We start from the raw sequence: 25,823 nt of genomic DNA on the forward strand, positions 1-25,823 counted from the left end.
CAGCCTCTGCCACGCACCTCCCCGATAAATGCTCTTGCAGGCGTGTGCCCTGGGCAGTCAGCTCACGTCTGCTTTCTTAGCTTCTGAGGCCACTTCGGAGCCGTGCAGGCGTCTTTCACATTCTGTGATGCTTGGTAAACAGTGGTTTCTCTGGAATAACTATTCGTGAATAAGGCCACGGACTGCTAATACCTAAACCGATGCAGAGCGGGAAGGCTCATTGCTGGCTCTCGCCACAATCTCTGTGGTTAAATCTCCTCGTGTAATTAAAACTCAAGGAACTTTCCTTGGACCAAAGGCAAGGCACTCACTGGAGGCCATTTCAGGAAAATAGTACTGGTAACTTTTCAGTTTTGCGCTTTTGAATTATTTTAACACTGCAGGGCAAGCTGTGCCTTCTTAGGCATAACAATAGCTGAGCCAGGCTCCATGTTACCGGTAGTTAGACACTGGCTCAGCCAGCTCTGTGTTTTCAAGGAAAGCAAGGACCTCAGAACAACTCAGGGCCTGTAAGTATTCTGCTTGTCTTTGAAATTTATTTTTTATCATTTAAATTCCAGTAATCTCTGATTTTTATCTTTAGCGTAAATATAATTGGACAAATCTTAGGACTGTGGGCCTGACGGTGACACGGTCCACAAGTGTCACGTAAGGAAGAGCAAGTCTGTTTTGTCGAGGGAACCATTTTAACAGAGTTTGCAAACCTCGGGACATGAGGGTCTGGGCTGGCTGTTCAGAAGGGAGAGTGTGTCTGGGGGCTCGTGTTCTGGGCCTCCCTGCCTTATTCACAAAAGCTGGATTCGACCCCAAGGCCTTTTTTTTGGGTTCACACAGCCAAGGCTCCTGACACTCCTTCGATGTCAATCACACGCTATTTAACATTAAAGGTGACAGCCAGATTATTTTGTAATGATTATATAATAGCCTTTGGCACCTCTGCGGGGGGAGGGTGCTAATGAAGAAACAGTAAAATGCTTACAGGGAAACAAACCTGTAAGAACCAAAGTCGGAGAGGGCTACAGACGTCAGGAGACACACACTTAATCCAGAAAACAGCCGAGTGACTTTCTATGCCTTTTTTTTTATTCTTCCCTGTAAATATTTTTCCAATGACTGGTTTTCATTTCCTTTTGAAAAATACCTACTTATCTGTACATTTCACACCATCATAACCCTATTAGCATCAAAGCCAGCATTTTTATAACTCATTTGAATATTCTCTGTCAGAAAGATATTCGTGAACCAAAATATGAAATGGCTGAAAACACCCCCCCCGCCCCCACCCGAGGCTTGTGGCTGCCGAGTGGGGTGCACAATTTCATTTTGTCTTTCAAGTAGGAAACAGTGACTAGGAGTGCACTTGCTTCGATAGCCTTTTGATGTCAGAAACCAAATAATAAAAATGAGGCAACCCAGGGGCTGTTCTAGTCTCGCGTTTTACGGAGGCCTTCCCGGTCACTCGTGGCTTCTGCGGCTGCCTCAGGTTCGGCCAGAAGCAGGCATCGTGTTCAGTGTGTGCACATCGAGACAAGCACCGGCAGGAGACTAAGTACCCACCAGGTTTCTTGAAGTGTTACCTCGTGACTTGCTAGTGTGTGAGGCCCAGGGAGGGAATATAGCAGCATTAAGTACCTGTTGCTGCTTTTTCTTGCTCCTTAGCCCACCTGATATTAGTATGACAGACTTAGGAGTATTTTTGCGGAGGAAGGTATTTTTGAGAGGAGGAAGGTCTGCTTGGCAATGGCACAGCAGGGTAATCAGGTGTCTGGGATAGTTGTTCTCAGCAACAATGATTATGGGGCAGAAGTGGGGTGCTGTCGTGTGCACCCATGAAGACATAACATGATTAATCCTCCTAATATTAATAGGGGTGCTACCCACATCTCACCCTGATTTCCTTTCCTCCTTGCCTGTGCTTCTGTGGGGGCCCAGGGGGCTCCAGAGTGGGGGATGGCCACTGAAGAGGGCACACGGCTGGGCCCGGAGACCATGATGCACACTCCCTCCGCCCTCACTGGCTGAGCATACAGAAGTCGCACATAAGCTTCGCGAGAGAAATCTTGAATTTTCATGTCTTGAAGAAGCGGGACTGGAGCCCCTTTCGCTCCTGGGGCCTGCAGATGAGCAGGGTGGACGGCGCTGCCCATGTGGCTTATCTGGCGCTGCCTTGTGCGCCTCGCGCGTCACTAATTGTGCCTTTCCCTGGCAGAGGACCTGGTCTGGCTGTTTGATCACGTTTCCAGCTTCCGGAATCCTTGATTTACAATCGTAAAATAATGGCAATAATTAAATTTACATATTTTATCACAGTGTTTATTCAAGCAGTTTATTTGACAAGTTGCCAGACCTTCACCCAACATCAGATTGTACTCCAAAGCGAAGGGACTCCTGCGCTCACGCTTGAATATTTTTAGACTTTAAATGATGAAATATTACACATACACAGAACGTTCTGCGACAAGGCTCACGCTCTCTGTTCGCGCTCTCGTATTTAGCGCGTCAGGATGAGACTCCACTCGCGCGGCGAACTTGTCCCGCAGCCTCTCCGCTGCTGGCGTCTGCCCTTCCTCCTGCAGAGGCTGCGGCTCTTCTGAACTTGGCCCTCTCCTCTTTCCCAGATAGCACTGAGTTTTGAACATTAGCATTATTTTTTGTTGGAGGCAACAACTGGGGGAATTTTTACAGTCGAAGCTAATGACGATTCTCAGTGTAAGATAAAATATTTGTATAGGTTCAATGAAATACTGCCGGGGAGCTTTCCGGCAAGTTTGGCATCTGATTTTATTCTTCAGGGCCTGATCTACCTGGGAGGAGGCGGTAGGTTATCGCTGTTTCCGTCATTTTTGACTAGGGCACTTCTCCACCTACCAGAATTCAAAATGTGCTTTAATAGCATCATGTCCGCGAACCCATGAAGCCAGCACAGCCCACGGGGCGCAGAGCCCAGGCTGGTCTCTTGAAGACGCTGTAAATGACATCATTTTAACTCGTTCTTTTTGCAGAACTAGAGGCTTTTGCTTTAGTTTGGAGTTAACTTAGAGGGCAGTAGGGAGTAAGAGTTTCTTCATTTTAAGTTAAACTGGGCTGTTTTATATTGGCCGCAGTCTGTATTCCTACCCCCGCCCGCCTCAGCCCCGGCACTCCCTGCTGGGGCCCCTGCGGGGGGTGGGGGGGTGGGGGGGTGGGAGGGGTGCAGGCACCTAGGAAAGGAGCCTTGGGCTGCATTTCTGTTGCCTCCTCTTGCTCTGTGAGTTGCTGCTGCTGCCTTCCTGGATGCGTAAATACCGCAAGTCCTCCGGGGAATCTCCTTCCCTCCTCACAGGAAGAGCCCGACGCGAGGGCACGCTGCTGCTTCAGGAAATATCAGGGGCTGTTTGCCAGCCTATCTTACCGGCTCAGAAAGAGGAAGTTATTATAATCAGCTCCTAGCCGTGCCTTTTAACCAAATCTGCGGTGCCTTTCTCTTGTGGCTGGAACCCGCATCTGTCTTCAGATCTCAGGGCTTTAAAATGCATTGCATGCAGGCACCTGTGTTCTAAGTAGCCCGGCCTTTAAAAATGTAATTGAAGGATTTTCACTTTTGTGGCTCCGTCAGCGGGGTTGATATTGATCCGCGCTTTCGGGCGGCCCAGCGCGGCAGAGGGGACACCGCGGCGGCCGGTAAGCCCTCCGAGCCGTCTGTCTAATTTGGCAGAAAGACAGAATGTCGGACAACAAAAGAAGACTCCTTTTCCATAAAAATTCTTCCTCCCACCCACCCTCTTCCCCCAAAAAGGGGGCTTAATGTTTCAGCTGCACACAGTGATTTGGTGCTCACTCTTGCATTGAAACAGTTGCTGTCTGAACAGGCAGGAAACAGTTTTCTTTTAATTGCTAAAATCATTCCGAAGTACTTCACGCCCTGCTTCTCTACAGCAGATGCTGTGCATTAATTGGCCTGCGTAGAAGTGACCCAGGGTTCCTTGCAGCGGGCCCAATTTTAGGCAGAGGGTTTAAATAGCTTATTTATTATTTTGTATGATCTGGCGGGCATTATGGGCTCCTGCACGTGTCGTGTTTCATGGTCTGCAGTTTCTAATGTCATGTGGGTTTCAAAACCTGTGTTTCTCTGGTAATGTCCTAGCAGCAGGTAAGCTCAAAATACCATCCATCAGGAGCTAATTTTTTATCCAGATACTCCAATGACTGATGAGCCTGTCTTGTGTATGAATGTTGCGCGCAGTGGAAAGCCATATGCCACTGGCACAGTTTCCCGGGCATCCTTTACAGTTGCTGGAGAGGAGGCTGCCGGGGGAGAGCAGCCCTCCGCGCCGTCCGCCCCCTGCTATTGAAAGGATGGCACCTTCACAACGGCCCTGCGCGCGGGCCGCAAAGGAGGGCCGGGGCCGTCTTCAAGGAGACCGGACGCCCGTCCGCCTGTTCTGGAGCAGCCATCCGAGCGCGTTCTCGTGCTAGGGACCTTGTTTTGCTCCCCGTCTGTTCCAAACAGACCTGAGCCCATTAGAAGAGCCTCCCTCGTGTGGGAAGACCACAGCTGTTACTGTAAATCTCATCCCGTCGCTGTATCACCCCCATTTTGTGGCTCTGAAGGATGAAATTGAGAGATGGGCTACTGTGCGGTGAGCCTTCACATCTCCAATTTCAGGCCTTGGCCATCATTTTCATGCTTTTATTCCAAATCAAATAACATTAGCGAGCTACACCCCCTTCTGATGAGTGTCTGGGACGGAGCACAGCTTTCCAGCCTGGACTTTTGGGGGCTTCCTTTTGTGGACGGGGAGGGCTCTTCCCTGCCCCCCCACCTTTTTCTCCCTGCACTTTTCTCTGCGCTTTCCTGGTGCGTCTGCGCTGGGAACGATACAAGTTGCCAAGAGCGCCCCAGTCCTCGCCGCTTTCCAAGGGGGACCACGTGTGGGGAGAGGGGTCTGTGTCTTTTCATCTTTGGGGGAGGAGGGACGCGAACTTGGTAGAAGGATATTGGGGGCTTTAATCAGAAATAAGAAGTGGCTTAAATCATTAGCACAACAAAGCACACCATAGGCTTGAAGATAAAAGTCCCTGGGGACAGGGTCCTCTGAAAATAAATGGAACTTGATAGATTTCCATATCATTTATAACTTCCCTTAATTACACTTGGAAGACTTGCCAGTAAAACTGGAAAATTGGCAGCCTCCATCCATTAGAGTCATTTTGCCGACCATGGCAAGCAGCTGGCTTTACTGGATTTTATTTCCCATCACTCACAATTAATCATCAGCTGGAGATGTCTGAAACTCCAGCACAGAGCCGGTGCCCGGTGACATTCAGGCTTTTAACGGGCTCAGATCTGCCGAGTAAATGGGCCGAGTCTTCTGTCCAGCTTCCTGGTTTGGGGGGCCGGGCAGGCTCCCTCTTAATGAGTGCGCTCTGATAATCGGATGCGAATGTGAACCCTGACCCCATGTCAAAGGAGAGGACGCAGTCAGCCAGATGAAAGATACAGGATTCAGGCCTCCCAACTTTACCCCAATTAGACCAGGAGCCGAGAAATGCATCAGGCCCACCAGGTTTATCGAAAAGACTTTTGAGGCTTGTGACCACTTCGTGAAGCTCAAGGTTGCAGACGCCCCGTCACCGTCGCTGAGTCTCTGCCGGCTGATCCCCGAATGCGGGAGAGGCGTGTGCACACACACGCCAGCTGGCTGAGGGGAGCGGTGCGGGCCTCCCCGAAGCCACCTGGGGAGGCGGAGGAATCGGGAGTGGGAAGCTGCTCCCGAGCTCCCGAGGTGGGGGCGGGATGGCGGGCTTCCCCCTGGTGCAAGGGAGGGCTGTGGAGCCCGCGTGGGGCGTGCCGGGGGCAGGACACCCCAGCTCCAGCCCTGTCTCCCGTCGGCATTGCTGCGTTCGCGTCGCTGACTTGGGTTGTGGAGATGCACTAACGCGAGCTTACAGGCACCTCCTGTGGGGCACGGCGTGGCCGGCTTCCCCAGGGAGAACTGGTGACGACAGGCTAGGAACCATCGCCCGGAGTGCAGGCAGCGAGGACTGGGTTACTTGAATTTCCCTTCAGGGAGAGGTAACACGGGGGGAGACCAGCAGGTGCAGGGAGGCGGGGGACAGGGGGCCCTTCCATCAGATGCCAGAGTCGCCGAGCCGCAGACGGGGTGTTTCCCTCTGGGGCTTCCTCGCCGCTCTCCTCACCCCGGGGCCCAGCCAGAGGTGGTGGTTCTCTGATGAGTGATGGGGGGCGGGGGGTGCGGCTACCACTTTTGGTCACCTGCATGTCATCTCCTTGCCGGCGACCCGCGTCACAAGCCCCCCGAGCGGGCCGGGGGAGAGGGCCGTGGGCAGCGACAGGTCTGCGCCTTCGAGCGGGGCCCGCGCGTCTCCGGGCCTTTGCTTGTGCTGTCCGCGCACGTCCGCGCCGACTGACCGGGAGGTCCCCTGGGAAGCGGTGAGGGGCCCTTGGGCCCCCAGGTTCTGCGCCGTGGGCTGACCAGGGAGAGGAGCAATCCTGCAGGGACCCCTGGCGTGGCGCGCCCGGCCCTCAGGCTGCAGGACCGGCCCGGCGGGCGGCGCGTGGGAGACGAGGCCGCCCGTGGCTCCGTCCCTCTGCGCAGGCAGCCGCGCCGGCCCCAGCGAGGGGCGCCGTGGGGACCCCCGTCCCGAGCTGGAGGCCCCGTCACGCCAGTTGAGTTTCAGATCCGTGTCCCGGAACACGGCCCCTGGAACGTGCGCCCGTGGGGCTCGTGGGGGGCTCGCACTCGGGGCCCACTGGGGTTTCCCGGGCGCGCGGGATGGCGGGTGCCGCGGCGGGTGCCTCTGCGACGGGGGGGGGGGGGGGGGGGCGAGGCCGCACCCAGGGGAGTAGCCGTTCCCCACCCCTGCGGGCCTCGGAGGCTCCGCGGGCCCTCCCTGGCGGCCGCCCTCCGGGTCCGGCTCGGCCCGCCGTGGCATGCAGCTGCCAGGTGAAAATGAATCACGCGGGCAGCGAGCGCCGAGCCCGCTGTCTCTCCTCCGTGCCAGCACCGAAGTTTGGCAGCCCCCTCTTCCTATGTTCCTGTGCCAGGAAAAGCAGCCCACCACCTGATCCGCGGAGGAGGGGAACCCACAGCGCCCGGCGGGCCCCACTGCCAGCAAGACAGCTTGTGCCACACGGGGGGCCGGGCCAGGGCGTGGAGATCATCTGGGGACTTCAGGAAAGGACACTCCGCAGGTGCTTCTGCAGCCCTGGACGGGATGGCTCCGCTGGGGTGGCTAGCGGGGAGCCGCGCGCCAGGGCCTCCGGGTTCCCCCAGCACCCTGAAATCTGGCCGCCCCAGGAAATGACTTCCCGTTTCCGAGTCCAGGAGCCCTTTTCACAAGGACGGAAGAGAATTCCGGCCCTGCTCTTTGCCGCTTCCCCACAGGGGCAGGCAAAATACAGAGTGACTGTAAGTCACGGCTGAGACCCGGGTGGAAGCCCCAGCCCGACCTCCGGGGGGCCGGCCTGGATTTCCCTCTGTGGAAGACGGGTGCTGCTCAGGAGGCTGGACTTAGTGCTCAGGGGAGCTGCTGGTCTCGTGCCAGGAGGAGGACCCGGCACAGGTCTAGAAATCATCCGGGTATCGGGGGCGCCTCCTGGAGTCACCGGACATTCTTGCCCAGTTTGCAACAGTGGGCGATGCCTGGCTGTTCCCAGCCCCCCAGGGCTATAGGTAGAAACGCTCCATTTTTGGGGTAGCTTTACTGAGACCAAACTCACACAAGTCCGGTTCACCCCTTTCAAGTGTGCACCCTAGTCACTGAATCTGGTCAGAGCTGTGCAGCCATCACCTCAATCTGAGAACATTTTTATCACCCCACCAAGAAACCCTGTACCATCAGCAATCACTCCCCTCCCCCCAGCCCCTGGAAACCACAGTGCTTTCATGGAGATCTGCCAGTTCTAGAAAGTTCCTCTCAATGGAGGACATCCATTGTTGTCACACCTGTTTGTGCAAAGGAGATTCAGAGGTCCTCAGGGGAGCCTACCACCAGCATCCCGTCCTCTAGTGTCGGGGATTTCCTTTTAATACTGATAGTCATTTTTCACCTCTCTGTTAACTTGGGGGTACATGATTACCCCTCATAGATGCACACGCTTCACTTACCAGTACTCCAGTGTCAGGAGGCCCCTTTCCTCCCCTGTCACCTCCTCCCTCCCCTACCCCTCCAGTCACCAGGTTATTTTTCAATCTAAAATCATTTTGGGGCCTCCCTGGTGACGCAAGGGGTTAAGCACCACACTATGAAGCAATCCACAGCCTCTGCAGCACAAGTTCGATCCCCGGCCAGGGAGCAACCCACATGGCGCGGCAGACCTCTCCTGTCTCACCCGCTGCTCCCCTCAGCAGTGTGTTTCACTCAGTCTGCCTGTTCTGCTCCCCACTCTGTCTCTGGTGAATCCTCTCACCCCCCGCATCTCTGGCCTGTGCCCCAGCTCTTGTATGCATAAATAAATAAATCTTTTAAAAAAAAATCATTTTGGCTGCACTTCTGTGGTCCGTGTTCTTTATAGCCCATCGATAAGCAAAACCATCTGGTATCTTTCACTTTCCGACTCTTTTCACCTACTATAATCACCTCAAGATCCATCAGGTTTTTCCCAAGAGCCACTATTTCATCTTTAAAAAAAGTGGTTCATTGCGTGCATATTCACCAATTTCTTTATCCAGTCGTCTTTATCACCTAGCTTGGCTCTGCGACTAGGCAGCGCGGGCAGTTACACTGTGAATGTGCAGGCGCGTGAACCTTGCCACGGTGGAGTGCTCCTGAGCGGTGTGTAAATACCTCACCTCGCAGCGGTATCGCATGGGATTTCCGTGTGTAGTTTTTTGCCTCTCTCCATTCTGTTTTCCGTAGAGGCTGCACTAAATTCTGTCACCAGCAACAGTGGAAGAGGATTTCTTTCTCTCCACTTCCTCAGCAACGTTGTGGCTTCAGGGTTTCTTGATGTGGGTCATGCTCACAGGGGCGAGGGGGCATCTTGTGGTGGTTTTGATTTGTGTTTCCCTTAAGTGAGACTGAGCACTTTTTCATGCGTCTGTAGGTCATCTGGGTGCCTTCTTTGGGGAAGTGTCTATTTAGGTCTTTTGCCCGTTTTGTGACTGGGCGTATTTGTTGTAAAGTTGTGCGAGCTCCTCCTGTAATTCAGAAGCCGACCCCTCTTCAGGCGCGTGATCGCCTGGTCAGCTCGCGTCAGTAGATTGCCTTTTGTTTCTCGATGGCTGCCTTGAGGCACAGGCCCCTTCTAGTCTGATGTAGCCCCTCGTGTTTATTTTTGCTTTTGTTTCTCTTGCCATTGGGGATGCCTCCCCAAATATCTCTGGGCAGGGACTTTTTTCAAACATGGATTTAACGACAACTGAGGGACAGGCCTTTCTCTGCTGTCTCTCCAAGATGAACTTGGACCATGAACAACTAGAGGTCATTGCTGCAGCCTGGATAAAATTTGAGAGCATTTGACAAAGAAACACTTCCTGGCTTCACTCTTCGCGTCATTAAAAAACTAGAATGCTTTTAAAATGTGTCCATTTTTTGTTTTCCAGGTAGCAGAAGGTCAGGAAATTTGTGTGATTGAAGCTATGAAAATGCAGAACAGTATGACAGCTGGGAAAACTGGCAAGGTATGTCCCCAAGTTCACGCCAGCCCGCACGGGCTCTGTGACAGGAAGCAGAATCTCCTCCTTTGGCTCTTGGCTGGCTCAGCCTGGTGGGAGGTGGGAGGTGCTCTGGCGCCCCAGTCTCTCCCCCACCACAACCAGGACACTGAGGTGGGTGCTCTCTTCACCCCAAGTGGCCCTGCCCTGTGGAGAGTGGACTTTGCCAGAGCCCCTTTAATGCGGAGGTAGTCAGAGAACAATTGCTCTTCACCTTAATGCCTTTCAAATTAAGGGGTCTTTAATTTTTAATGTTTACATCTGTCTTAGAGGCAGTTAGTTATCTGAGACTTAGGTGACACAGCAGGAAGTGGTTTTAGAGATTGTCAAAATTAATGCAACTCTTCAAGATAATTTCTCCACAAAGAGCACAATTCAATTTTAGTTTCCGAGGAGCTGAAAGCCCCCAGGGTACACATGTGGGACTTAATGATTTGGGGAGAAAAATGAGGCCATGTATTAGTGGTGAAATTTGTTGAGAGTCAAACTGAAACGTATTTTCTCCTGGAGGGAGTAAGAGAGTCTTTTTCAGCAATAACTTCATTCTTGCTCAGGTGACGAAAAAGATGCTCTCGGGGGCAGGACAGGGCCTTTTCTGAAGGCGGGTTTGGGTGGGTCTGGCCTTGTGGCCAGGCCAGAACTCCAGACCAAGCCCTGGGAACATGGGGCCCTGACAGAGAGGTACCCGCAGCCTGCAGCCAGGCCCGCATCTGGGGACAGCGAAGTCTTCAACTGTCACCCTAAAAGGAAATGAAACTGCTGCTCTGGGAACAGGCTGAGGGGGGGCGCCCGGCCAGCCCCCGCAGGGAGGGCAGGGCTGTGCGTTGCTGCCGGCCAGGCCAGAGGGGGCTGCAGGACAGCTGTGCCCAGGAGTTGGAGAGGAGAATGGCATGATGTGTGATTTTCAGGAATTTTGCTGTCTGCGCCTGATTACTTTTTTTTTTTTTTTAAGATTTATTTATTTATGCATACAAGAACTGGGGTACAGGCCAGAGGCATGGGGATGGGGGTGGGAGGAGCCACCAGAGACAGAGTGAGCAACAGAACAGGCAGACTGACTGAAATACCCTGCTGAGGGGCGCAGCGGGCGAGTCAGGAGAGGTCTGCTGCGCCATGTGGGTAGCTCCCTGGCCGGGGATCGAACTCGTGCTGCAGTGGCTGCGGATAGCTTCATAGATTGCATCTTAACCCCTGGCACCACCAGGGAGGCCCCCGATTACTTTTTTTTTTTTAAGATTTATTTTTATTTATTTATACATGCACTGGGTACAGTCAGAAGCGCGGGAGGGTGAGAGAATTCACCAGAGCCAGAGCGGGGAGCAGAGCAGGCAGAAGGACCGAAGGACACTGCTGAGGGGAGCAGCGGGCGGCAGGAGAGGTCTGCGCGCCATGCGGGACCCTCCTCCGGTGGCCGGGGAGCAGCCGGGGATCGAACCGGCGCTGCAGAGGCTGCGGGCAGCTTCGCGACCCAGCGCTCAACCGCTGCGCCACCGGGGAGGCCCTCCCTGATTACTTTTTAAAGAGTGGGCATGAAAAGGCTGATTTCTGCTCATGTGAAGTAAGTCATTTTTATTCTCAGGAATATTTTTCTTCATGCATTAGTATCATGAAATCTCCATCTACCTGGTTTGGGGGGGACCCATAGTGTATGTCAGATGCGTGCTGGTGTTGGACTATGGTGCTGGCACGATAGTGCACGTGGTCTTAGCTCCCGGGGGAGTGCAGCATGACAGGCATGTGCTGTGTCCTTGGGGCTGGGGCTCACAGTGGAGGCTTCTCTGCTCCCTGGCCATCAGTGCCCCTGAGCTGCTCTTCAGGGGTGTCGAGGGGCTCTGAGTGAATCCTGGACCTCGGCCCTACCCTCATCAGTGGGAGTCCTTCCTCCCACCCGACAAGGGGCTCGTTATTTGAGGGGGCAGGCCCAGCACAGGGGAGCAGGCCTGTCCCTCCCCAGGGCTGAACATTCCCATCTGCAAAGCCTACTTTCCTCTCAGAGAAAAGGCTCCCTCTGGAAACAGGCCTCCTGCTAATCACAGAAGCCCTAGAAATGGCAGCATCGTGAAAGATCCGCCCCATACAAGCCTCGGAGGCTTGAGAGCACAATAACCGCCGTCACTTCCAGCGGTGGCGTGTGCAGATGAGGCCCTGACTGTGGCTCTGACGCACCCTGGGCCCAGACTGCAGGGGCAGGCCGGGCACGTCCAGCTGGTGGAGCTGCGGGGACACGGGCACCAGCCAGGCCTAACCCATCGTTCATTTTCACACCTAAGCAAGAACCGCCAAGAACTGGAATGACTCTCTCTCCTCCTCCAAAGCTCTCCCCTTGGGGAAGCAAAGCCTTGAGTAAAGTCGGGAGAAATCAGAATCAAAAGGCATGGTATGAACAGTCACAGCTGGGAGCTCAGTGTCTGTTCCCTGCCACAAAGTACTGTCCGTGCAGCCACAGGTTTTCTGATTATTTCACTTCCCTCCGGGCGGCAGCGCACGACCCAACGGAGCGGCGCTCCTGGGAGCGAGCCCCTCTGTCCTCCAGGGTAGTGACGTTCTCGCTTAAAAAAAATTCTCCATGAACTGTCAGAACATTTCTGCAGCCTGAAACCATGGAGATTTGGGGAGCTGGAGTTAAGAACTCACCCAGCTTGGCTTGAGGACGCCCCCAGACCGGAGCGCACCCAGGGCCGGCGACCGCAGAAACGCCCTAGTGGGCACGGATGGGGCGGGTCTGGGGGGGAAGGTGCCAAGTGGCAGCCCCGTGGCCGTCCCGTGCGTGCGGCGCAGCCCCGGCTCTGACCTGGCCGCTGGCTCGCTCTCCCCGAAGCGGAGGGCGAGATTTCACCCTCCCGGTGGACTCAGGGGATCTCACCACCCCCTCTTTTTAATTCAAGGTGAAGTCGGTGCAGTGTAAAGCTGGAGACACCGTGGGCGAAGGAGATCTGCTGGTGGAGCTGGAGTGAAGTCTTTCTAGCCTTTCAGGCATCACCCGGTCTAATTAGCCGTTTGCATCCGTTTCCTTCACACTCGATTTCTTCAGGCGCTTTTGCGGGGACACCCCTGTGCAGCAGATTTCACACGGTCATATTTATTCCACATATAGTCAAAACCAACATTCTGCCAAAAAATCACCAATGGAAATTTTTATTGATATAAATACTTGTACATATGATTTGTACTTCTGCTGTGAGATTTCCTAGTGTCAAAATTAAATCAATAAAACGGAGCATTTGTCTAAATATTAGTTTGCCCTTTTTTTGAATGAAGACAATGTGCATCAGGGGCTACGGCTGTGCCAGTACAATCTCGATACGAGGATTTCACTCTGCCTGGGCCTTTTAAAAGTTTCTGTGAATCCCAGTTCTTTGCTTTCAGTTTCATAAAGTTACCATCTGCCCCCGTGAAGGCGATGCCGACCCCTTCCTGGCGCAGCGCCCCTCCCGTCGGCGGCCCTTCCCGGGACACAGGTGAGTCCCTGTCCCCCCACAGCTCCCTGGCGGGCTGGCCGGGCCCAGGGTAGGCTGCCCGGGCTCCCGCACCCCAGCGGTCGTGGGTGGGGCTGCCACCAGCTCCTCGGCTGAGACCTGTCCTCGCCTTTTTTGTGGTTTTGTGAAGCAAGTTTCCAGTGAAGAAAAAGGGGCTAAAAATAATGATGATGTTTTTGTGCCAGATGCAGCTCGCGATCACAGTCTACCATTAAGTGGAGGAGCGAGCGCGCGCTCCCAACGAGACGAGGTTACTCGCGATCAGCAGCTGCATTTCCATTTGGTTCTGGATTCTTGGACTACATTTCATACTTTGCTGGGAAGCCGGCAGGGGCAGAGTCGTGCGCTGATTGGAATCTGCGCTGACAGAGGATCAGATGGAGGTGGGTAGTAATTGGTACTTCGTGCCTTGCTAACATTATTTTAAGTGCTGTTTGTATTTGGAAGCTAAGCTTTCTGTCAGGCCTGAAGAACAAATTACTAACGTGCTGGTTCTTCTCCGAAAGGCCCACCCCCAAATGCCGCTGCTTCGGAGGCAGGCGCGGGGCTCTCTGCGATGCTCTGGATCGGGGTGTGCTTTCACCTGAAACGGGGGCTTCAGCTGCGTCTGCCAGCAAATGGGCGCTCCTTATTTTGCTACATGAGCTCCAAGAGCGCCTTCTACCAGCTAAACAGACCCTCCCCCCAAAGGCCCGCAATTCCCCAGCATTTCTATATTTCCCAAAACATCGAGTTTTAAATGATCCTCTTTACTAGTCCCCGTTTCAGCGCGCTCTGCTTGTGGCGCAGAATGACATGACAGAGACTCCGAAATACAGCGTGTTTGTCCTCAAGTGCTTTTATTACCACGGGGCACCCAACGTCAGCTTTTACTTAAATTTTTTTCTTGGTGGTACAGGCCAAAGACAGTGCAGTGGGGCTGCTAAAAGCTCACCGCAGCAGCCTTTACATTCATTTCAAATGTTATCTTCAGAGAAAAGCAAAGCAAAAAGAGAAGTACGATGGGGATAACACATGTGTTCTCTAAATGTCATTTAGGGGAATGAAAATCCCAAAGTTTTCTTATCCAAGAGCGTCAAGCCCATGATGCTCTCGAAGCAGCAAGCAATGCGGGGGTCTCAGAGAAAGGGATTTAAGGCACAATCTTGTTATCAGTGTGGCGAAATTATTTGTGCAATCAGCTGCCACGGAAAGATTGTTGTTTTCATTCCTACAGATTGAGTTTGACAAACGTTTGTTTCAAAGGCATCGCCGCGCCTCTGCGCCGGAGGAGTGCGGACGCCCCAGGTAACCCTAATCGCCAGGCCCCCTCTGCCGCGCGCAGCCCCCACGTCTCATCGGTTTTCTCGGGGATTATAGCGCAGCCCGTGGGTCCCCTGGGAGTCGTAGTTGTCGTGGTAGGGGAGGTGGACCCACTCGGGCGAGTAGGTGGCCGTGCTGTACAGGAAGCACTGCACCTTGGCGTCCGGCGTCTCCGGGGTGGCGCCCACCCCCTCGAGGACGATGGTGGCCGGGGTGCGCTGGTACATGTCTGGGCAGTCTTCGAACCTGTCGAGGAAGTGCAGCATCTGCTCGTCCACGGTGTAGATCTCCCCGGCCACGCGGTGGCCCCTGCCCGGGAGGTGCAGCAGGTAGGGGATGTTGTGCTCCCCCGCGATCACCAGCGGGTAGGGCTCCAGCGTGCGGCCGCAGCCCTGGAAGGCCGCGCTGCCGTGGGCGCTGTCCAGCAGGACCCGGTGGTTCGGCTGGCCCCGCTTCAGCGTCCCGTACACGAACACGCGGGCCATGGCGCCAGGCCTGTGTGGAGAAGGGAAGCAGGGATGTGGCCACGCGCCAGGACTCTGCACAGCTGCGGCCTCTCCGCTCGGGCTGGAAACTGTCCTGGAAGCGCCTGGGCGTAAAACTCTGGGGCTTTGGGGGCTGCCCTGCCCTCCCCTCCCGACCCAGCACCGCCCAGGGCCCCTGGCCTGGATCTTCAGTGGGCGTCTCTGAGCTGCCGGAAAGGCCGGCCACCCCCAGGGCACTTTTCCAGGGAGAGATTCTTATTTGCAGAACACGCTCACCTGTCAGACGGAGCGGTCTGTTCTGGGCTCAACCTTGCAGAACTGTTTCCTATTTTAAAAATTGCACAATACTTAGAGGAAAGTGAGACATGACAAGCAAATACACGTCTGCAAAACAATCACCTGTAATTGGCCACGAGTGATAATTCAGGTTTCAGTAAGAAATTTACGTTCTGGCCCTGGCAGCGCGACCCAGTACAGCTCACCCCGCTCCTGACCATTCCTTGTTCCTCTCGCCAGGCCCTGGAAGGCAAGGAGGCGCCCCTGTGACTCATCGCGGGGACCCTGGCGCGTCAGCGTGAAGGTAAACATTGGCCTTGCCTTGGGCTGGGCCACACACTGTTACATCATCATCAGAAGTAACTTGTGTAAGTGACGCGCACAGAAGTGGACATGGAAGCTGAACAGGGCAGGCCCCTCTTCCAAGTCTGGTGTCTGCCACCCAGGCTGCCCAGCACTGGGGAATCGGCCTGGACTGGCTTTGGAAATGAACAAGATACGCTATGCGGGAAAACCAGCCCTCGGCGGGCCCACGACCAGCCAGACACACCGGGAGGGCGACGTGTCCGGGGCGCTGGGTGTGCCGAGAGCAAGCTCCGGGCCGGCGCTGGCCCCGGACGGGTCACATGTAACTCACAGGCCTTCCACTTTCTTCTAGGCAGCCAGGGCTGGTCTGGGGCTTTGGCCCTTCCCCCCTCTTCAGGGACCTGGGGAGGACAGGCAGCCCCCCTCCCGCCTCAGTCTTAGGGGCCCGAGGCCAAGAGTGGGTTTCTGTAGGCCGCGCCGGGGAAGCGCACTTGGCTGTGGGAGGCGCGCAGGCCAGCAGCTCCGTCGTTTGACAGCCCTGGGTGCCTGGAGCAGGGCAGGGCAAGAGGTGCAGGGGGGAGAGAGTGGGCCTGCCTGGGAGGATGCAGAGAGCCGGGCCGTCCACCCGGACAGGCACAGCAGAGACTGTCTGCAGCGGGGGGGTGGGGGGGGGACGGGGAGTGGGCGGGAACGAGGCCGAGGGCACGAGGGTGCAGCTGGTGGGGCCGCGTGGCAGCCTCGAAGACCAGCCTTTCCAAAGGCACCCCCTCCTCTCGCTGCTGCGCTGGCCCGTCTCCCAGTGCCGTCTGCACAACCACCTCGGCCGAGGATCGCACCTCAGCCCCTGCGGGGAACTGCGCCTCTGTTCCCTCCAGCCCCTTCCCCCTCGGCGCTCCAGTCTGCCCTGCCCTGGCTGCGGACTCCACCGTGGCCTTGCGCGCCGTGGCCTTGCCTGCCGTGGCCTACGGGCTCTTGCCCTCACCTCCCTCCAGTCACAGGCTTCCCTGAGCAGCCCCTTTAGACTCACCCACGGTGCCCCTGCCCCTGGCCCGCCGACCCCGACTTGCTCTTCCTGGTGCCTGTTCTCAGCCTCGGCCAGAGACCCGCCCTCCGGCACTGCTAGCCTGGCGTCCTCGGTCACCGTCAGAAAGCCTTTCTGGAAAAGCGAAGTGCCCTGTCCTCTTCCACTCCCGAAGGCCACGCCTTGGAGCCTTTTAACCGCTGCATTCAGTGTTTACCCTTCCAGGCTGGGGACCTGCACGTCTCCAGTCCCCGGTCTTGCCCTCCCGCCCTCCCGCAGGCTCGCAGCGCAGTTAGGCCACACGCCGGGCTGGGTGCTGCCCCACCTCCGACGCCGCGTGGCCTGAGGCTGTGACCTCTGGGCCGCAACGCCTGCCTCCGGGTCCAGTGACGGCGCCGAGCCCTGCGTGTCGGGTGAGTGAAGGGAGACGCGCCGTGGCCGTCCCTGCGCCGCAGCCCCACGCCCCCGGCGGGTCCATACCCCCAGCTGCGGCCAGTGCACGCGCGTCCCAGCGCCGCACGCTGTTCTCTGACCCGGCCCGCGGTGCCGTGGTTCCCTTCCTTCCGGGACAACCTTGTGTTGTGCTTGGAATTAAAATTTACGTCAGCTTCTTTTTCCTTCAGCTCCTTGCTCAAGTCTCCAACAGGCCTTCGCCCTCACTCTGGCAGGAAGAGCCGTCAGGGCCCTTTCAGCCCGGCCCCCCAGTGCTCCTGCCCGCCGCGCCCACCCCCTCGTTTTGCTGAAGCTTGTGACTCCTCCCTCAAGCCACAGTGTGGCTGGGTCGAGAATTCTGGAAATAATTCCCTTCAGAACGTGAAAGGCATTTCTTCCTCGTCTTCTCATTCCCCAGGGCTGCGCTGAGAAGTCCGGTGCCGCCGGGCCCTGGGCCCACGCCCCCCGTCTGCCTTGAGGGGGGCTTCCTACTGCGGACGCGTCTCCTTGCATTGCAGAGACTCTTCTTCCCGCTTCTCTTTCTGGATCCCCCAGCGCTGGGCATCCGGCATTCACTGTTCAGTCTTCCCTTTTTCCTGGAGTTTTTCTTTGTAGTCTACTTTGTCTTCTAGTTTTTAAATTTTTCAAATAGTTTTGCCTTCGCATCCATCTCCCAGGCCAGCTGCCGGGTCTCCCAGGACACCGCCCGCCTCTTGCTTTGGGGCTGTTAATCACTGTGTTTCTTTTCTTAAATATTCTTTTTTTAAAATTTTTTTTTTTATTTATACAAGAGCTGGGGTACAGGCCAGAGGCGCGGGAGGGTGAGAGGATTCCCCAGAGACAGAGTGGGGAGCAGAACAGGCAGAAGGACCGAAGAGGGGAGCAGCGGGCGAGACAGGAGAGTCTGCTGCGCCATGTGGGAATCTCCCCGGCCGGCTGGGAATCGAACCCGCGCTGCAGAGGCTGCGGACAGCTCCACAGCCCTGCGCTGCGCCACCAGCGAGGTCCCAATCATTGTGGTTTTCAAAAATAATTTCCACCTTTACCTGAACTGTATGTTTCTCCTAAATTCCTCTCTGTTTCGGTGCGTTTCTCTAAGAGCTTCTTCAAAGGTCGGTCATCCTTGCTGGTGTTCATGTCGAACACGCAGCCTGTTGGGGCCCCAGATAACAGGGGCGGTGGGTCCCCAGACCTTCCTAGACGGCCGCCTGCTGGGAGGGCTGTTGTGAAGGCCCCGGCTTCAGGTGCCACCCACCCGCCGGGCCTGGTGTGCCCCACACCACGCCTCCTGCTTAGCCTCTCGGGACAGTGTCTCTGCTGGGCAGAGTGGAGATGCGGGGGGGGGGGTCTCTCTGCTCCTGGTACATTCTGCCTCCCCCGACCCTTGTCTGCACACCCCGAGTTCTGAGGGCTGGCTTCTTGTGACCTCTCACCTTGCAGGGACTGGAGTCTCTGTTTCCATTATTTCAGAATCTTGCTGCTCTCGCCCATCCTTTGTCTTCATGGATCACTGGCACGGCAGCGGGGAGGAAGCAGGCACAAAGGACCCCCGGCCTCTTGTCTTTCCAGAGGTTTGTAGTGAAAAAGGCCAGAAGTGGTGATTTGGGAGCTGCTGGCTTAGAGGGCTTGGGGAGGGGGTATCCGACTTGGGTGTGTTTTAGGTCACCAGCAAGCTGCCAGTAAGGTGGGGGGCGGGGGGTGGCGTCTGGAGGGCGGGGGTCGGCAAGCAGCCAGAGCAGCAGGAGAACAGGCCGCAACTGCGGGAGGAGGAAAGCCTAGGGCTGTGCACCGAAGGGCCTTGTGCTGAGGGGGTTCCCAAGGGATGAGGCCTCCGCCCTCCGTGCCGCCAGGGAGACCGCCCTGGGAGGAGCAGGTTAAGGGGCGGCGTGCAAGGGGTGCGGGCCAGTCTGTCCTCACACAGGGCGGTGCCGCCAGGGCTCCTGGGAAGAGCCTGGCTTTGGAGTAAGAGCCCAGAGCAGGTTCCAGCAAAATGGATTCATTGTTTTCATTACTCAAGGGATTCAGCTGCCAAGGGAGAAAGGAAATGGCTCAGGGGAGGGCGAGGAGCGGGCGGTGGTGGGCACGCTAGGGCCCTCACAGAGACCACGCTCCCGTGGGGGAGCCTTGCCTGACTGTCCCAGCGGAGATCGGGGACCCTCGGGGAGAGGGTAGACGCCGCGCCCTTGTCTGGTCCTGCTCTCAGAGGAGCAGCTTCCATCTGTGCTGTGTCTTCATCGTGTTGACTCAAGTGTTTTTACCATGAAATGGTGTCGACTCTTGTCAGATGTCTTTTTCTGTACCAAGTGAGAAGATCCTGTGGATTTTTCCCTCCAGCATTCATGGTATATTATGGCTTGAGGTCGCGTCCCCTTTGCGGTCGATCCCCCGGATCTGGGTCTATGACCCTTTATACGTGCTGAATCTTGCCTGCCGGTGTTTTGATTGGAATTCCTGCTTCTCTCTCCCCCAGGGGTTGTCATCTGTGTGCTTTTTCTTTGTTTAAGGATTTTATTTATGCACACAAGAACCAGGGTGCAGGCCAGACAGAGTGGGGAGCAGAACAGGCAGATCTGCTGAAACCCACTGCTGAGGGGAGCAGCGGGTGAGACAGGAGAGGTCTGCTGCGCCACGTGGGTATCGCAGGCTCCCTGGCCGCCCGGGGATTGAACTCGGGCAGCAGTGGCCTGCGATAGCTTCATAGAGCTGAGACTTAACCCCTGAGCCACCAGGGAGGCCCTTCTTAGGGTGTTTTTTGTCTGACTTTGTATCAGCGCGTGCTGGTGTTACTGAATGAGCTCGGAAGTGTGCTCCCTTCTCTTTGTTTTTTGGGAAGAATCTGAGAGGACTGGTGGTGATTCTCTGTACCTGTTGGGGAGAGCTCCCCAGGGGAGCCCCCTGCTCCTGGGCTTTTCTCCATTGGAAGATGTTTAATGACCGAGTCAATTGCCTCACTAGAGACTTACCCACTTCACGTGGGTGAGCCCATTTGCGGGCACACAGCTGTTCCTAGTATTCTGTCCTGATCCGTTCTGTTTCTGTAACATGAGTTGTAAATTACCCACTTTCATTTTTGATTATTTGTAGCTTCTCTTTGTTCTTACGCATTTGAACTCTGAGCTAAACATTTGTCAATTTTCTTGATCTTTTCAAAGAGTCAACTTTTGGTTTCATTGATTTTCTCTATTGTTCATCTCTGCTCTAATCTTTATTATTTCCTTCCTCTGCTAGCTTTGGGTTTGGTTTGTTTTTCTTTTCTGAGTTCCTTATCTTCCTACAGCTCCTTGCCAGCCATGTTCCGCCCAACTCCTGGGGTTGCCATGAGGGTCACAGACAAGAGGACACACGAGCCGTGTCCACTGCACCCCGGCCGGGCGGTCCTTTCACAACGCTGGGTTGGGGCTGTGTCCTAGATAAAATGCAGCCCTTGGCTTTGCAGACAAATAGCTGCAGGTGGGCCTTTCGGGCTTTTCCCTCTGCTGTAAAGAAGCAGTGGCCCGAGAGGCCTGTTTAAGGACACTGGCTGCAGGGCAGGCCCAGGGGCTGAGGTGGACATTCAGGGCACAGTGTGTGCAGGTGTGAAGACATGCACGTGATAGGCTTGACTTCCCACCTCTGAGCCTCTATTTCCCTAAGATCAGTCCCCGCTGACGCCAACCATGTGCCAGGCTTCAGCCCAATAACTGTGGGCTTGCTGGTCCCTCCGCCCCAGCCCATGCCTTCAGCAGGGCCCGCTCACGAGTTCTCAATGAAGCCCCTTAAAAACATAGACGTGAGAGGGCCTCCCCCGTGGCGTAGCGGTTGCGCGTTGGGTTGCTGAAGCTGCCTGCAGCGCCGGTTCAATCCCCGGCTGCTCCCCGGCCACCAGAGGAGGGTCCCACATGCCGCGCAGACCTCTCCTGCCGCCCGCTGCTCCCCCTCAGCAGTGTCCTTCGGTCCTTCTGCCTGCTCTGCTCCCCGCTCTGGTGAATTCTCTCACCCTCTAGCGCTTCTGACTGTACCCAGTGCTTGTATAAACAAAAACAAATAAATAAAATACATGCCTCTGTTTAAAAAAATAGAGAGGTGAGAGGGTCTCAAGCCATGTCAAGAACAGACTGAAAAATCAGAAGGTGACAGCACATTGAAATGATCATGGTCAGAGGATATTAATGCCACCACCTCTGTGGAAAATCAGTTCTGGAACTTTCTTCTGTAGAAGATGGTAGTTTATTCCCATACAAGAAAACCCAGGCAATAAAAATTAAACAACTCTTCTAGGAAATAACAGAGCCTGCTAAAATGACCAAATTGCAATTGTCTACATTTTAGTCTATGTTCTTTTTAGAACACTGCTTATATAATAAAAACAAAGTTGACACTGCGTTTCTGGCTCCTTTCGCAAGAAAAACATTCCCTTTCTGACTGTTGAACAGCACACACAGATCCTTCAGGAAGAAACTCATCCTGTGGGGACTGAGAAAAGATCAGAGTTAAGCACTAAAACGAGCAATTCATTCCCACTGGAGGAGCAAGGCACGCGGGCTCAGAACAAGGCACTGTGGGTAAAACACGCATAACCACGAGGTTACTAGTCCAAGGCCAGAGAGGAGGGAGGACGCAGGATGCATGCAGGGGCTGCAGCTTCCGCACCTGCTGCTGTCCTGCTCCAGAGGGGTAGCCGCGAAAAGCAGCCTAGCAGCAGGGCCCACCCAGTCCCCCACGCGTAGATCTCCCTGAAGGGTCTTCACCACTGACACACTCGGAGAGACGCACAGGCCGTTAACACAACTGGGCAAATTCTCCCTCTGGGTTTTAGAGCCACATGGAAACGAACTTCAGTAACAGGGAGGCAAACGATTTCCCGGAAGGACAGAGGCCTTGGCGGCCACTGCTGTGGCTGAATGTCACTCTCCACTGGGGGAATCAAAGAGCCCCTACGCCAGGCCCCTGTCCCAGACCCCCCCCCCCCCGGGGCAAGGAGTAGGTGAGCGTCCAGGGCAGGCTCAGAGCACCCCCAAAAGTTTCACTTCAGCAGAATTTGGTTAGTTTCACATTGTCAGTATTTAAGCAAACAAACACGCATGGAAATGTCCATCTGGCCCGGCGCTGCTTGAGCTGCCGCTGGCTCTTGCTCAGCAGTTTTCCTTCTGGAAAGAGAGTCCCGCTCTCGCCTCACATTTCACTGCTGAAGCAGAAACAGAACGTGATTAGGAGTCCTTTGCATAATTATTGGGCTGTTCCTGCTTCACTTTTTTTCCCTTAGCCACCTGGTGGTAAGAGTGTAAAAGGCAGGATTCAGCGTGAGTGTGTGACGCCAGTTTACACGCGAGAAACACTCATCGCGTCGCTGAGAAGCGCGCGCCAGGTGAGTGCGCCTTAAGCCAGCCCACGGGGGACGTGGCCAGCAGCGTCTCACCTGGCAGCCCCCCGGGAGAGAAAAGCCGCCCCCCTGAAATACTCCCGGGCGTCCAACGCCAAGGTCAGGAAGCGTTAAGCGGCGTGTGGCGTCAGCTCGCCCGTGTTCTCCCAGTGCTCCGGCGACCTGCCGCTCGGACGGGAGAGAAGGCGGCGGCGGGGCGTGTGGCGCAGGGGACACGGAAGCGGGTCCTCTTCGACGGCCCCGTCCGTGGCTGGACGCGAAGGGCCCCAGAACAGACGCCGCCTCTTCTCTCAGTGCCGGCGCCTGGGTCCAGGTGGGCCCCACAGGCCCGTGCCAGGCCCCGGGCGCTCCCCCCCGCGGGGACCCCTGCCCCTCGGCTGCGCGGCCCCTCTCGCTTCCCACCCTAACATCCTCGTCCCCTGAGAAAACGCCCGCGCCCCCCACACGGTCGCCCATCAGCGCCTGCGCCTCGGGAGAGTCTTAGGCCTGTAGGAAACAGGTGAAAAAACAAAATGCCTTGAACTTTACTCTGCGCGGGGACCCAGAGCCCCAAGGCCGCAAGGTCGCTCTCCCTCCTCGGCCACATCCTGCGGGCGCTTTGATGCCGGCGCCCCGGCTCGCTCGCTTCTCAAGCCACGGCGCGGGCTTCCTGCCCGGCGACCCCTGCCCGCCCCTCCGGTGCCCCGGAAAGGCTGGTGGCAGACACCTTGCAGACGCGGACGGGGAGGCGCCTTTGAAATCCAGACACGGGGTCTCCACCCGGGCCGACCTCTCTGGGGGGCACCTGCGCTGCCCTGAAAACGACCCGGCCTCCGCGTGCCCGGCGGGCGGTCCTGGCCGCAGGCCTGGCTGGGGCTAAAGAATTGCCTTTAAATGCCAAGCACCTGACAGGCTGTGCTCTGCCACCTCTAGAACAGACGGAGCCCCACCCCCACGCCCACCCTCTCTGGAAGGAACAGCTGGGAACCCCCAGCAGCGTCTGTGTACATGGGGTGGGGGGACACGCCACCAGCTCCTGGGAGGCGGCCTGAGGGGAGAGCACCGGGGGCCCCGCAGGTCGCACCCGAGTCTTCATCGCACAGCGCCCCTGCCAGCCCCCCGAGGCCAGCCCGCCGGTCCCACCATCGGAGCTTTACCCGGGTGCCGGCCGTGCTAAGTGCCTCCCTCATGTTCTCAGTGATGCTCACCCCGAGCTGTCCCCACTTTACAGACAGGGGCGCTGAGACACAGAAGTGACCTCTGGTGGCCCGGGGGAGGCCTGCACAGCTCCCTCCTGCCCCCACACTGCGGAGCTGGCCCAGCGCCCGCCACCAGAGGGCCCCGGCGCTGAGGCTTGGGCCAGGCCCCGGCCCCGTTCACAGCCGCGGAACTCAGACCTCCTGTCCCTTTCTGAGTCGTGGTTCAGTGAAGCCTGGTGGGCGTCCAAACGCGCTCACGAGCCCGGCTCACACGCCCTCCAAGGCCAGGAGCACCCGCGAGGCCTGCCACGGAGGGGGCACCGGGCAGCCTGTGCTGCATGAGCCGGCCAGGCCACGCTCTCCGAGCAGGAGGAAGGCAGTGGAGGTCAGGAGAGCACGCTGGCCGAGGAGCCCTCCCAGCCTGCCCCCCTGGCGGCCAGGGCCCCTCTGGAGATCAGGACACGGAGGGCAGGGGAGCCCCACCTGGCTCTGCTCCATCGCCTGGAGCCAGGGGGCGCCGCTGGTTCAGGTGAACAGCGCCTGTGCGCGGCTGCGCAGCGGGGGCCGTCGCCGTGGCCCCTGCACGAGCCCAAGGTCCTGCTTGGAGTTACCTGACGTGGCTCAGGGTGGAGGGGACGGTGAACACCAGGCTGAGGGGTCACAGGTAATGAAAGAGCATCTAGACAGCGTCACGGTGGTCGGGAGAGCGCCTCGGACACAAGGGAAGAGCCTCATAGTTTGGTTTCTTAACTGCGCTCCTCCTGCACTTTGAATCCTGCCTGGACTCATCCTCCAAACCGTCTCCCAGGGTCACTCTCTGAAGGAGGGGAGGGTTCTCAGAACCACACTCGGTCCAGACTCCCAAAGAAATGCCCTGCGCTCCAGGCTGGACTCTTGTCACAAAAACCCAGACGCCCACACCCAGCTCTGGGCGCAGGGCCTGGCATGGCGTTTGGCCCTGTGGCTCCACCAGCCCGGCCTGCAGACGCCAGGGGTGAGGTCCACGGGGAGCAGCGTGCGGACCCCCATCTACGCCGGGTCCGGCCCAGACCCAGCCCGGCAGGGAGCACACAGCCAGGCGGTGGGCGCCCCGGGAAGGCGCCGTTCCCACGCGGGGCACACGTCAGCCGGCACCTTCTCCTGCTGCGCGGCGTGTGGCTTTCTAGCCTGTCGAGTCTCCAAGGAACCCGACCGCAAGGGGCAGGAGTTCACGGGCGGCACGGGGTGAGCAGGTCGCGCGGTCTGTCCTCCCCGGTTATGGCCGCACAGGAGTGCCTCTGGCTCCACGCCCCTCATCACAAGCAGCCAGTCCTTCCCCAGTGTCCCCAGCGACAGCTCTGTGGTGGCCCCTCAGTCACTTTCCGGAGCCCAGGGTGCCCCGACACCAGCCAGCCAGCCAGCCAGCCCTCTAGCTGCCCCCGACCCCTGGGCTCCGGGCCGGCGGGGCGGCCGGGGGGCGCCGTCCTCAGGAAAGGCCGCGAGCGCCGCCGCCCGGATGCGTCTGCAGGTGGCCAGGGCCGCGCCGTCCACTCGCTGCCGGCCGTCGCTCAGGATCTGCCTGGGGCACGCTCCCCAAGCCTTGTGTGGGCCCACCCCCTGCCCTGCAGGGCACGGGGAAGGGGGTCACCTCTCCTCGACCCATGTGCCCGTTTCTCCCCGTGACGACTCAAAGTGGCGGCGCGGAAGGGCCCAGCCCGCCGCGGGTGCGCTCCTCGCTCCGTCGCAGCACGGCTACGGCTGTGTGATCGCGGGCCGCGGCCAACCGTTCTGCTCTCGTGGGTGAGGAAGGGGGGTCTGGGAATGCAGCTTAGACGGAAGCCAGACGCAGCACAGAAGAAGGGAGCTCCGACCAGCCCACAAGCCCGCGGGGCCCCCGCCGTCCCCACACACCCCCACTGCCCCTCAGCGCATGGCGAGCGCGGGCTGTCAGCAGGAAGCGGAAACGCAGGGCAGGGCCTGGCAGGCTACTGGCAGCTGTGCTGGGCACACACGTGCAACCCCAGAAGCAGCCCCCAGGAGCAACCTCAGGACGTCCACCCCTCCCAGTGCCCTGCAGAGGACATGCCGGCCCCCCACCCCTGACGTGAACGTGTGACCCACGAAGAGGCATGAACAGCTGCTGCGGCTGCACACTGGGGCCTCCCCTCCCGCCCCTGACCCATGCAGACACCTCCGTACCCCCCATGCACCCCCGTCAGAGGTGGGGAGGCCCATCTGGGCCCGTCCGGGCCCCCTCCCCGTGCTGAGGAGCCCTCCCATGGGGCTTGTCTACACGCGGGCCACGTCAGGTCTGCTGCGTCCCCATCTGAGAGGCCTTCGGAAGTCACAC

The 25,823-nt window shown here is 57.3% G+C and overlaps 2 protein-coding genes across 10 annotated transcripts in view; one reads left to right on the plus strand and one right to left on the minus strand.

Moving 5' to 3' along the window:
• Positions 1–12,613, plus strand: part of PCCA (propionyl-CoA carboxylase subunit alpha) — a gene marked incomplete at both ends in the record, with an annotated part of 291,344 nt that extends 278,731 nt beyond the window's left edge. For all 9 annotated transcript variants that reach the window (XM_084234735.1, XM_084234738.1, XM_084234736.1 and 6 more), the window contains 2 exons: positions 9,549–9,626; positions 12,545–12,613. In XM_084234735.1, the coding sequence (XP_084090861.1) occupies positions 9,549–9,626; positions 12,545–12,613 (147 nt within the window). The remainder of the gene's footprint in view (positions 1–9,548; positions 9,627–12,544) is intronic.
• Positions 12,614–14,469: 1,856 nt separating this feature from the next.
• Positions 14,470–14,922, minus strand: GGACT (gamma-glutamylamine cyclotransferase; the record flags this gene model as incomplete). The annotated part of the gene is made up of 1 exon (XM_084235156.1): positions 14,470–14,922. One exon carries the CDS (start codon positions 14,920–14,922, stop codon positions 14,470–14,472), a length of 453 nt encoding a protein of 150 aa, XP_084091282.1.
• Positions 14,923–25,823: the final 10,901 nt, after the last annotated feature.

The sequence above is a fragment of the Talpa europaea genome, assembly GCF_964194135.1.
Source record: "Talpa europaea genome assembly, chromosome: 6".
Lineage (NCBI taxonomy): Eukaryota > Metazoa > Chordata > Mammalia > Eulipotyphla > Talpidae > Talpa > Talpa europaea.